The sequence below is a fragment of the Pelmatolapia mariae genome, linkage group LG16_19, assembly GCF_036321145.2.
Source record: "Pelmatolapia mariae isolate MD_Pm_ZW linkage group LG16_19, Pm_UMD_F_2, whole genome shotgun sequence".
NCBI classification, from domain to species: domain Eukaryota; kingdom Metazoa; phylum Chordata; class Actinopteri; order Cichliformes; family Cichlidae; genus Pelmatolapia; species Pelmatolapia mariae.
In genome coordinates, this window is record NC_086241.1 from 16,909,272 (window position 1) to 16,922,418 (window position 13,147).

At 38.1% G+C, this 13,147-nt stretch overlaps 1 protein-coding gene across 1 annotated transcript; it reads right to left on the reverse strand.

The window, feature by feature from the left end:
- Window positions 1-8,458: 8,458 nt before the first annotated feature.
- On the reverse strand, window positions 8,459-10,615 carry evx2 (even-skipped homeobox 2). The gene is made up of 3 exons (XM_063499968.1): window positions 10,222-10,615; window positions 9,620-9,861; window positions 8,459-9,073 (listed from the first exon to the last, which is right to left on the reverse strand). Exons 1-3 carry the CDS (start codon window positions 10,613-10,615, stop codon window positions 8,459-8,461), a joined length of 1,251 nt encoding a protein of 416 aa, XP_063356038.1.
- Window positions 10,616-13,147: the final 2,532 nt, after the last annotated feature.

Sequence of the window (13,147 nt, forward strand, 5' to 3'; positions counted from 1 at the left end):
TGTTCTGGGCAGTGTTTCACGATTATCTAAGGCAGACCTTCCCAAAGTGTGGGGCCCGCCCCCTAGGGGGGGCGCAGAGCCATTGCAGGGGGGGCGCGGTATGAAAAGGGAGAAAAAAAACCAAACAATGCTTGGACACTGCTAGCACGGGGCTCCCACACAAACGCAAAGCAGGAGATGAAGCATAGCTGAATATGTTTCCAAACCAACTTCATTCTAAGCCAAAGACTAGAAAATATGGTGAAGCATATCTTCCCTTTGGTTTCACCTGCACAAGTGCCAAGGTAGGTCTCCCCTGCATAATTGGTTTTCCCTTCGTCCGGGAGCACGCACTGGGCTCTCCAAATCATGGACAAACAGTATCCCACATTCTTGATTTTTAGTTCACAAACACTTGTTGTAATGACTAACTACTCCTGACATTTTGGAGATGTTAGCTCTTTATACAGTAAAGTTACAGCGGGATACAAATAATATCAGGCTGATCCTGCCACGATTTGTTCCCCCTGTCTAAATCACGGACAAACAACATCCAACAGTTGTTTATGTTTTTGAACCCATTTTGTACAGAGAGCATTTTTTTTTTGATATAATGTATTGATAGCAATGTTGAATATTATTACACAGGAAAAAAACTACACGTAAAATAATCACACCGTGATGCCTCTGACTTTCTAAATGGAGGGACAGTAACTGCGTGTGTATATATAAACCTGTAAAACCTGAAGATAGTCAGATTAACAGTATTTTGTCTCTATCTGCCATTCTGCAATTCATCTCATGTAAACAATAACGTGGTGCACAGCGTGATGTGTAAAAAGGCACATATCTTTGACGTTGCCTGATGAACTCTGTATTCCTTGTCCACACGTAAACGCAAAAAAGGAGTTTTAAAAAATCTTCGTTTTCGGTGATTCGAAACGCCGTTTACGTGTGGACGAAACAGCTGCGTTTTCAAAAATACCCGTGTAGGTGTGGACGTAGCGTAAAAGAGTTAGTAGTTTATTTTATTACTACCTGTAATTTATTGCAGTTTACTTGTATTTGCTTAATTTTTTACTAAATGTTTGAGGTGGGCCCAGCAAAAAAAGTTTGGGAACCACTGATCTAAGGTATTGCATCACATAGGCAAATAGTTTGTTATATTCAGAAGTCACAGCAGTAACCAAAGCCACAGTTAAAGCTAAAACTACAACTGTTGTTGGAGCAGCAAGTTGTTTTTTTGTGCCAGTTGCTCAGCAAGCTATAAGTTAATAATAAGTGCTGACAAAGTGACAAGAAGTGTCCCTTTTAAGACTTTTTCCATTTGCAAGCCACAAATAGTGTATTCTTTGCAACCATTGGCACCTGTAGCTGAATTACTGGCAGACATCCATTACCTGAATGGTCAAGACAGATATCATATGCTATAGCTGCAAATTTCCCAAACTGTGCATCAAAAGAAAAGTTGACATCTTGTCTATAGCTTTTATATCAGGTTATCTTTCATTAAGTTAATGTTGTGTAAGACTTACCTTCCCTTAAGTTACTTAATTCCAATAATTTAATTCCCAATAAGATATTGTATCTCTGTCTTTGTATTCGCTTATTGTCTCTCTATATCAGTCAGTATTTTATTTACCAGAAGAACAGCTAAAATAACATGTGAGGAACTAACAACAAAGGCTCAGTATCCTGATATGCCAGCAACTCTTTTATTATCTTCACTTCATCGGTCTCTTGTCTGCTCCACTCTGTGTGTGCATTTTTATCAGATTGTATTTTTTATTATTTAAATCAAGCCTGATGTTGTCCACAAATAAGAATGATCTGCTGTCTTTTGTTCACAGTAAACAATATAGCTTATAATTTTTCCAGTGGCATTGGATTGGTACTTACTACTGGCTTATAGCCAAAGACAAGGTGACTGTATCGATATCGGGACTAAAATGTTGGATCCATGCTTCCCTGATAGTGGGATTTAGTGCATCACAGTGTATTTTGTATTTTGAGGGTACCAGTAACATGTTCCTTTTTAATAGGTCACAAAAGAGCAGGTGTCGGGATCAAATGTGAAATGAAGTTAATCAGATCTGTGACTAGCATAGACATACTGTATATACTGGATCTGGCTAAGTGTGAGCAAAATCCATTCTGTGTTTTTATATGAATATCTGAACAGGACCTCATTATACCTCTGACCCATCCTTAACCTGTCTGATATGGAAGAGTACAGACACTGCTATACGTCTTGAAAGGTTTGTTCCACTTGCCATTTATTCAGTTCATTTCTTCAGACATGGTCAGTGTGATGACTATTCATTTAAAGAGTAAGCATTTGACTGGCATATAATGATGTGAAGGAAACAATTAAGGAATCATCAGAAATATTATTATTTGCGTAACTAATTTCATTACAATCTGTGAAAGATGCAACACGTACATGTCACACAGAGCCTCAGATTTTTTATGGTACTCTATATAATAATAGGATTACCAAGGACATAAGATATTTAGCTTGATACACTGGTTTAATGTTACTCAGAAAAATTAGAGGGAATTAAAGCTGACCACTGCTGTTTGTTGTTAAAGATAATTGTAGGGGTAATTCCTGGATTATCTAAATGTGATGGCACAATCCGCACTAAAACCAGTTGTATGGGGCCAATAGTTAATAATAAAATTAATCAGAAATAAATACAGTGTTGAAAATTATCTTAGATAACATTGGCCAGAATTTTTGAGCATTTAGTCAGTGGCTTGTGCTGTATATAGAGGGAATTATGTGCAAAGTTTTACTGCACAAGTCCAAAAATAATTACATTTTTGAAAAACAAAACAAAAAACTCCTGCATACTGACTGAAGATCCATGTAGATTCAGTTCTAATTCAAAAGTAGCAATTCTACAGTGTAATAATAATCTTCTAGAAAGTTTCCACTTAACAAAATCATAAATACAATAATATAAGCGTTGAAAATGTTGAAAATAGGTATTTACAGTAAAGACGCTCATTATGCAGAACAGCTATATAAAAATCATTTATATGATATTATTAAGTCATCTACTAATACATTACATATACATTAATGCCCTTATGTTCCACTTTTATGTTGAAACTGGAGCAATTTTGTATTACTTTATGCCTTTTTGTCTTTAATCTTTAGTAACATTGCATCAGTTATATACAGCAAAAAAAATATAAGTAATAATTTTACAGCAAAGTATAGTGGAGTATCAGAATATTTATACACTTAAAAATGGAAAAACGTTCACTGATTCAGTGGCTTTGGGATGGAGGGAGCACTCTATATTCCTGGAAGTGTGGGCTGGGTGGGGGTTAAAGGGCACCCCCAGCCCCTTTTAAGACACGCCCCTGGAGAAAGCTATCAATTTACAGACGTTTAATGACTACATGTATATGACACTAGAACCACTGTGGGTAAAGTATCTCCCCAAATACACTTTCTCTGGTGCTGAGTCTTCATTGTTGTGTTAAACAACAGCTAACCCCGTCTTTTACTGAAAACAGTTTGAGGTTTTTATCTTCCATCTACTTTTTCTGTGGCACTCTTTAAAATTGTAGCCAATTCATTTAAATTTCTGCTTTGTATTCCTGCCTCTAAGTAAGTACAAACTGACGGGTCACTCTGTAATCAACTCAAAAAATAAAATAATACAGTGTATTTTATACATTCACGCAGAATGTTTTTTAGAATACGCGCGTCCTCTTTCACCTTTTATTTTGGCTTTAACCTGCTCGGGTTTCAGGGGAGAAGTTATCAGCGCAGAGAGCAATTTTCCCATGCAAAAAAGCCCAAAAATTAAATGTACACTTTTTTTTATTATCTTCGTGTATAGATGTTCCAATGATGGAACTATACCGCCAGTCAAAAATTTCATGCACTCAGGACGTTTTTTGTTTTTTTTAAATATTTGTTGCATACTGTTCTATCCCCGGAGACTTTCAATATATCTTGTTGCTTCATGTTTGGTCACTCCAAAAAGTAAGTTTTGGAGAGGCATACTTATTTGAGTATTGCAGCAGAAACAAATCTACAACACGTTGTCTATACTGAAAACACTTGAAAATAACTGGTCTGCTCAAAAGAATATTAATAATCTGACTCCGGTCAAATAGACCTGAAACTAGTCTAGATTAGCTAGGGAACTAATATTGGTACCAAGGCAGCAATTTCAGTGAGTGGAAATTCCGTCGTGTGCTACTTAAAACACTGGGACTCTTTCCCACAGAACATTACAAAAACAGGGGGGCAGTGTAAATCTCAGTGAGGCTAAGATGGAACAAATTTGAAAATCGTGGAAATGATGTTAACTCTGTATTTACTCTTAGAACCATATTTTTAACAGTATTTAATACAATTTTTAATACAGCATTCGCTTGATTTTATGAACTACTTTGGGACTCCTGACAACAATATAACCATTTTAGTTCGCAAACAATTTTAATCCATTGTAATTTTATCTTAACCTGTCTATTTCTTGCTCTTTACGTTGACCTTGCCCCACTTTAACCCAGCTCCTTTACCCAGATAAACAAATAAATAAATAAGTGATGAATTTGTGACTAATTTGATGAGATGTCATACTTTTTCAGTACCAGGAAAAGGGGGTTAAAATTAAACACCGAATTTCTTTTCCTAACAAATCGTGTTATCCAGACATGGTTAAAAAAAACAAACAAAAAAAAAAAGCCACACTACAGGCTTAACAGACGTTTCAGAAAAAAAGACTGGCAATTTGGAGTACCACCTTAACTAGAACCAGAGTGAAGAACCACTGAAAGAATCACTCTAAAACCTATAAAAGCAATTTCCAAAAATAATTGAGAACATGTTTCAATACATATGCATGAAAAGGGGATTTTCCATACGACCGACTCATATGCTCATGTAATTGATTGAGGGGATGACCCGCTATATTAAATGTTATTTGAGAACCATCAAAACGCGCAAAATTGCAAATTACCCAGCTTGTATCTGAATTAATACCCCATTCATCATCATTATGAGTTGATAAGTTAATTTAACCATTTCATTCTGTCTTAATGAGCTATAGTTGAATTAATGTCATGTAATATATGAAAGTAACATTTGAACAGAGGCAATGATTTGAGACAAACAGAGCAGAGACTACTTTAGAAGCATAATGGTGGCATAAATCTCATCAGGCTCCCGTTTGTGGTGTGCGTTTAATCCAACAGTTTGGAGAAATATTTTAGCTAAATATGAAAACGTCTACCTCAAAGATGCTTTTTTGTTGTTGTTGTCTTGATAGGTTTCGCCACCATTTTAAATAATAACTGGGAAGTCACTTTTACTGTATCACATGTTTTATATACGCTCAGCTGGAGTGCACGCTACAATGGACTCGGGTTTATGCTTTTAAACCTACAATAGTAACAAAATAGCTGTTTTAGTTCCCAGTTGGCTCACTGAAGACCCAGCTGAGCTGCCAGTCCGTCATGTGGCGTTGAACGACTATTTGACCACAGGGCCGTGTGTTGTCTTCTAGTTCCACCTTAAATGCGTTTTGGCCCCGCTTGCTCCCTGTAGTTTAGGTTTTTTGTCCTCCCGCAGCAGCTGTCACCCTGCATTACTCGCAGTCAGCTAAATGAAACATTATTCTAAACATATGCATCGTAATCAGTCCGGTCACACTTACAAGAACACGCGTTAATAAGGCAATCAATCACTCTGGAACAAGCAAGTTGTTCTGTAACAGCTCATAAACAGTGTGTAATGAAGAATTGGAGGTTAGCATGACACGGCGCTGATCAGATAATCAATGTCAAAGATGCGATGAATGTCAGTAAATGTAGTTTTCATGTCGTTTCTATAAAATCCTCAATTTACAACAAGCAGTTCAATTACCCTGAAAATACAGTCAATTAAATAGGGGTGATTGGACAGTAGCTGCAGGATCATCGATCTTTGCATTTCTATTTCGCTGGTGGACATTTTAATTTGGTTTTTCTATTAGCACTGAAATAAAGAAAATATAAAATATATTAAACAACCCAAAAGATTTATTTTCTTGTCAAAAACCATTCAGTGAAGGTGACAGACAGTCCTCTGGATTATGATGAATTCTCTTTTTCTGTCTTGCACATTGGATACAAAACTAATCGTGTTATTGTGGGCAGTGTTTTTCTGGCCTCTGTCTTTTCCTTTTTACACCTCCATCTATCTCAGTGCCTTTGTTGCATGGGTTGCAGCCCTCTCTTTAGTAAAGAGCAAGTAAACCTGGTGATATATCACGCCCATATTTGCTCCCCTAATCCTATTTCTTTAATGGGGACGTTCAAAAAAGCAACTTATCTTGAAGTCCCCTGGGGGCATTCTGGTGTAGGCTATATTTAACCAAGTGCAATTAACGACAGTATCAGCTTGTATCATTTAGAGGTAATGTAAAAATAATGGTAAATTATAGGGCCGGAATGACCCGTGATGGCAGGCCTCATATTCCCTGTAGCTTTCCACGTATTTTTAATTAATGTTAGACTGGGTATAGATATGGTGCAGCGGCACCTAAATAAGCCTGTGCCTTCAATGTCGCTATAAGCATACGCAGAAAAAATGTTTACATTATTTTAAGCAGTTAAATTCAAAATTAATCATAATAATTTGTAGCATACAGGGTTACATTTATTTTTAAAAAATGTGTCATTCATGTGAGGAAACGGAAATGTGTAAAGACTTTTTTTTATTTACTTTCCAAGAACAAACACGATCAATAAATAACATGATTTACATTTCATATTGCACATTTTTTTCAAGTTAAAATATTTAAATTCATACAGTCATTGATATTTTAAATACAGAGATATAGAGTTATAACAGAGACCATGGGGACAAAGGCCAGTAGATTTTTCCATTTAATTTCAGTGCCCGTTTATCAGCCCTTCCAAGCCTCTTTTGAGTGGATCATAAGACTTTTTCTCCATCTCTATAGTAAATGTATAAATTTGCACGAAAAAACAAACAAACAAACCCCCAAAACAGGTCATGAGTTTGGACCATTGGTGAATTTACAAGCCAGTTTGTTGGCTATGGGATCCAGTGTTTTAACATTTAAAAAGAAACATTCAACAAGTCACAAAATAAATTAAAAAAAAGTTTTAAAAATAGCCTACCGTCCACATTTCGTGGTACATTTTCCGGATCAATATTTCAGTTTTAAGCTATCAGTAGGACTATTTGGAAAATATTTAACGATTTACAGTTCACATGTTTTATAATTAACATATTGGTGATGTCCCAACAGGAACAACTAAAATGCACATAGCCATTTTACAGGCGCAGACAGATTGTAAAGCCAGGCTATTTTATCTGAACTCTCGCCTTGCTCAGTCCCGTCATTGTGGGTGAAGAGGTCCTATAGGGATTAGATAGCCCACGTATGAAAATACTGGATTGATATAATGAGGTGCAGCAATGCAAATAAAAGAGACTGATATATCGAGGTATCTGCCATTATCAGAAAAAAAAATCAAAGGGTCCTGGAAAGCTACTTTGTGTGTAATATTTTATAACCGTCCATGTGTCAGATACAGCATCCTCATACAGTGCGTTCTGTGTGCCAGGACTGTCGCTTTGTTCCAGGTCTTTTGTATGTCTAATGACTTCCCTCCGCGGGTTGTTAGCACTTGACAGCGGGTCTCAAAACGAGGAACTTTCTTACAGTCATGTATTCAAAGGAGCTCCATCTAGGTACATGATTGGCAATTTTTGTCATGATCCTCTCATTATTAACATAAAACTTGACGCGAAAGACGCGGTGCAAAATTATATGCACCTTCTAGCTGATTAGAGGTGTCCCCATAGAGCCGAAGCTGGGTGTTGGAGAAGCTATTGCTGCCAAAATCTCAGTCTATTAGACCTATAGTGAAGAAAGATATGCTGCTGGGCAGAAAAGTAGACCGTCTGCTATATCTAAATTTAGATAAGCATGATTAGTTCACATTTTTATCCGAAAACTAAGGGAGCCGAGATAGCCAAGGCTGGGTTTGTCACACAGAGTATTGGACATTTAAGTTGAAGTTTATGTTTTCATTTGGGGAAAAAATATAAATAAACTATTTTAAATGATACATTTATTGAGGCAGTGGGACATTGTTAAATAAAAAAGCTAAAACGTTTTTTTCTCCCCTCAAATGTGTACATTAATCCAGTAGCTCCCGTAAAAATGGTTCAACACACGACCATGAGCCTTTAAAAAAGTTACTAGCTGCAAAATTTTCAGTGTTGGGTATCAGTGTTTGTTTTAATAAAAACAGTCTCTTCCAGTTGAATCACTTTTAGACTTTTAATCTTCGAGTCTCGGTGTGTTTATGATACCGCCTAATGCATCGCCCAGGTGGGACTCCCCATTTAAAGTAGTAGGCCTAATCCCCCACCCCACCCCTAAAAGTAGGACTGGAGCAAAATAGGAAACGGTCGCGTTGGCTGCGTGATCAGTTATCTGTTAAGTGAAGTTTCTTCTCGCTGGTCTGGTGACGGGACTGAAGTCTTGCTTAGAACCGCAGCAGAATACGGCAAAAATCCACTCTCGGATCTTTGCCCGGAAGCTGTGCAGGTAAAGTCAGCGCTGGCGCTCCTGGAGCCCAATGCGCTTGCCGCCTGGCTGCTGTGGCAGCTCAGGCACGAACAGGGCCCGGTGGCTGACGGAGCGCTGACCGCAGCCGCCGCAGCCGCGGCCGCCGCCGCCGCGGATGCAGCGGCCGAGCTATTCAGGCCTGCAGGCGACTGGTAGAGTCCCGGGTGCCTGAAGCTGCATAGGAGCTCTGGCCGTGAGTATGGGTGGGAGAGCGCTCGGAAGGTATCGAGGGGGCGGATGGAAGTGGCGAAAGGTGACGAGGCGGCACCGGTGGCGGCGGCGGCCGCTGCTGCTGCCGTGACACCGACGTGCGGGTAGTAATGTAGAGGCATGTGCGAGTGGAAAGGGTAAGGTAGACTTCCTGTAGCTGCCGCGTGCGTCATCATGTAAGTGTAGAAGCTAGGGTCTGCTGGATGGGGCCAGGACATCGCCAAACGCTGCCTTTTATCCTTCATCCGCCTGTTCTGGAACCACACCTGCACACAGAGTCAAAACAAGCCCCATATTGAAGCTGCCATGTTGTTTTCAAGCTCAGACCTCTGAAGAGCTGAGCTGGACAGACACGTTACCTGCGCTGATTTCAAATGTTTCATGCAAATGTTCTCGTGCTGCTTTGAAGTAATGATCGGCTTATTGCAGTATTTTCAATCCGTTAAAGTAAAGGGGGGTATATTGTTTTGCACTTATTCTTGTTTTAATGGATTAATGTACAAATTACTTGGATCCATAACGTAAAATTTGTCACTATCCACATCTTTAGCTGTTTAGTAAAATCGCATTTTGTGTGAGTGTGTGCAAGATAAAATAAATTTAAAAAAATGTCTGCACCATTTTATGCGCACGAATAAAGATAACACGGCCTCTGTTTTTAACTGCAGAGTATTTTCACTGTTGCTATTAATGTGTTTGCTTTTAAATAGTCACATCATTGCTTTCCATGCACAAAAACACGTGCACGTCACACACAGCGCGCGCGCGCACACACAGAGGAATATTTATTCAAGCTTAATTTTGCAACGTACCTTAATTGTAGTTTCGGGCAAATTTAGCGTCGCCGCTAACTCACATCTTCTCGGTCTCGAAACATAATTTTCCCTGTAAAACTCTTTTTCCAGTCTTGCGATTTGTTCTCTGGTGAAAGCAGTCCGATACCTTCTGACTTGATCGGTATTTGAATTGTTTGATCCCCCCGTTGAATTACCGTTCATGTTCTGGAGGGAGTTTGAGCTTGTGTTGGAAGATCCAGAGCTACTGTCTGAAAAACCTGAAAATTAAAAAACAATAAAAATAAACATTTCGCAGTAATAATAATAAGCTTAATACTAATACTAAAAATAGTAATTCAGCTTTACTTGTGAGTGGGCCTACCGGATTTCACAGTGTAGTAGAAAAACAAGACGTTTGTGTAACAAAATCGTACATATAATAATAATAATAATAATAATAATGATAATAACAACAATAATAATAATAATAATAATAATATATTAGAATTTAGGGTTTTGGTTTGGAATTTTTTGTCCTTGGATAAAATAAATAGTCGACAATAACAACAATAATAGTAATGTTCATGTCCAGATAAAAATAATTGCCGAGAGAAAAACTGATGAAAATAAAATCTTACCTTTATTGTTTTCCTTGTGCTGGCTCGGGGAGCGATGCGCAGGGCATCCCACTTCCACATCACTGTTAATATCTGATTCTTGCGAAACTTCGGAGTAAAGGCTCATTTTCTTCCTGCTTTCTGACGAGGAAATCTCCGCCGAGGAAGAATTTTCACTGCCGTGGTGTGTACCGAAAAGACTGTCAATTTCAAATTTGCTTTTCGTCGGGATGTCCCCAAGATTTCCATGGAGGGAAGCGGAAGTTATTCTCGGGCTTAGTCGTCCGCCGTGCTGGGAGTTTTCCAGGGCCTCCAGCACTGAATTTCCAGGCGTGTCTGCGAGCCTCTTCCCGGCGACAGGACTGTGGAGACCTCTCTCCATCAATATCATCTCTTTTCTTATCCTCTCCATCATTAAGCCGTGGAAGACGACGACGACGACGACGAAGAAAAAAAAAGCACACACACACACACAGACACACACAACACTTGTCCAGGGGGCTGGAGCACCAATGAGTTGTGTCGGAGCTAAATCCGCATGCAACTCCTGCAACTGTGTCTAAATAACTGTCTCTAAACCTTTTTATAAGCAAGACGCAAAAATGAAAGAATCTAAACGCAATCGACGAGCGACTGCTCAAAATGAGCTGTGCATCCTCCCCACAGCAGCAAAATGTCATTCATCAAAAGTGGCTGCTGTTCGTTGTTAAAATGCTGGGCTGACGTTGCTCCAATGATCATTTATTGTAACAGGTTTATAAGCAAATAAATAGGAGAGGGCTGTCACTTGATGATGGAGGCGGCCTTCGGTCAGACGAATAATATCCAAGTGGAGAGGAAGAGAGAAGTGAGGAGCGAGGTGCTTGTCCCTGGGTTGATCTCTGAGTCTGTTGTAGATCGCTCTTGGGTTTGGCCTCTTGGGTGAAATTGACAGTCTGATTAATAAAATGAGCGAGGCAACATTTCCCTCTTCATTTAGGAATATTATTATGCTTTGATTCTCCATTGTTTGCCTCCTCTCTTTCCGCCCTCCCCCTCCCTAATCATTGTTCTTTTATTTATTCCTTTTATTCCCCTTTTTTCTTTTATATATATATTTTTTGCCATTTTTGCGACTTCAATCAGATTAAGGTGGAAAGCAGTGACGTGAGAGTAAAAGTGTTATTCTTCAGATAGTGTTACGTTGATGATTTGTTTTTTTTATTATTATTTTATTTTATGAAGTATGTGTTTTTCTCCGTTTTGGGGGGGACTTGCACCCAGCTCTTTAATCGTGAACGACACATTTCGTTGCGATAATCGCACCTGGATTTTCTATTTTTTATTTTTTTTATTTTTTTTTTACAGCAGCACACACAAACAGTTATCAGTACACATAGTATAAAGCCTGCTTGTTAACACAAGGCCACTTTTAAAATTAATTTAGCCTAATATAAGCTTTTATGATTTGACGATCGAAACGTCGCTGTTGTAATAACAGCCGTTTCGTTACAGCTAATTCTCGTTACGTTTCCCTCGTTCATTTTGATTGACTTATGCATTAAATTCATCTGAATTACTCAGATTTCACATCTTACACAGCCATTTCTGGCATTTTAGGATGTCTTATCTAATTGAGGTATTATATCCAGTTTTTAGTCCGTTTCAATCGTTTCTGTTGAAAGGTAGTTAGGGTGTATTCATAAGACAATTACAGAAAAGTATTTAACATATTAACTCGGTATGTGAGCACATAACACCCGTGCTTGGACTAGTTTGTCGACGTGAAAACACTATAAAGGCGCCCTCAGATAATCCTATGTGCGTCCTCTGGCGCCCCCTGCAGGTTTTAATTTTAATTGCATTGAAATGAGACGTTGAATGGATGTGTTTGTCTGTAGTTTAAGTCCTGACTTGTGTCTGGCCAGCCAATACTAGTGTCTATGACAATGGTTTAATAGATCAATACTGTAATGAGCCTACCACAAGAGTATTATAAAACAGCTGCAAGCAGCTGGAAACTGAAAGAGCTTTATTCCTAATTTACAGTGTCCTCTCTATTATCAAGAATATAATGGAGTTAATCAGCTGACTGTGGGCTATAATGTATTTGTATCACTTGCATTGTGTTGCAGTTTGAAAAAGAAATCATTAACTCAACCCATGTTTTATTTTGTTATTATTATTTTTCAGTTGCTACCAGTGAAAGCGTGACTAAGTGTCAACATGGCAGCATCAGCACCCCCTTTTTTGTTTGTTTTATCCACACAAGTCATAATCATTTAATCAGGGACCCAGCCCACTGTTTAACTGCTGTTGATTTTATTTTTATGTTTTACAACCTGCAGTAAAAGACCAACTAATTAAATTTACACAACTCTAAAGCAAGTTACATGCATTTGTTATACCGTCTGAGAACACAATATGTTTTTTTAAAAAAAGATACAAATACTGTTAAACTAAAATAAGACACTGAAATGCATTGTTCTCCCAGAGCTTTGGGAATTTACATGTAATATAATTAGATAATTTGCATATGCACTGCTTTAATTCTGCAGCTGATGGATCTTTTTATGAATTTTTTTTTAAGTGTGTGTGTTGGTTGGAGGTTGGGCATAAAAAATGATATGCTTAATATGTGCATGAATACAAATGACATGTAGAAGACAGGAAAGGTTTGGATGTGCAGCTACTGCAGTGCGACTCTTCCACAGGCACCATCCAACAAAAGAGAGCTAGTCCTACAGTGCAAAAGTTTATGTACTATAAAAATGTAATCTGTAATCTGTAATTTTGGCAAATTTCAGAGTAATAGACCGAATCTTTTTCTTCTGTACATTAAAAAAACAAAATCTGCAACAGAAAATAAATCTTGCCACTGATTTGTTTGATTAAATCTTCCTTTGAAGTTCAATCTTATTAAGTCACAGTCATCTTGTTGCGAGAGTGCAATTACATATATAATATA

What these genes read in the sequence shown, in the direction of transcription:
- evx2 (XM_063499968.1), bottom strand. Translation starts at nt 10,615, where the DNA reads ATGATGGAGAGGATAAGAAAAGAGATGATATTGATGGAGAGAGGTCTC. An exon ending in GCACAAGGAAAACAATAAAG is followed by an intron (nt 9,862 to 10,221) that starts GTAAGATTTTAT and finishes TTTAATTTTCAG; the next exon opens with GTTTTTCAGACAGTAGCTCT. An exon ending in TGCCCGAAACTACAATTAAG is followed by an intron (nt 9,074 to 9,619) that starts GTACGTTGCAAA and finishes CTCTGTGTGCAG; the next exon opens with GTGTGGTTCCAGAACAGGCG.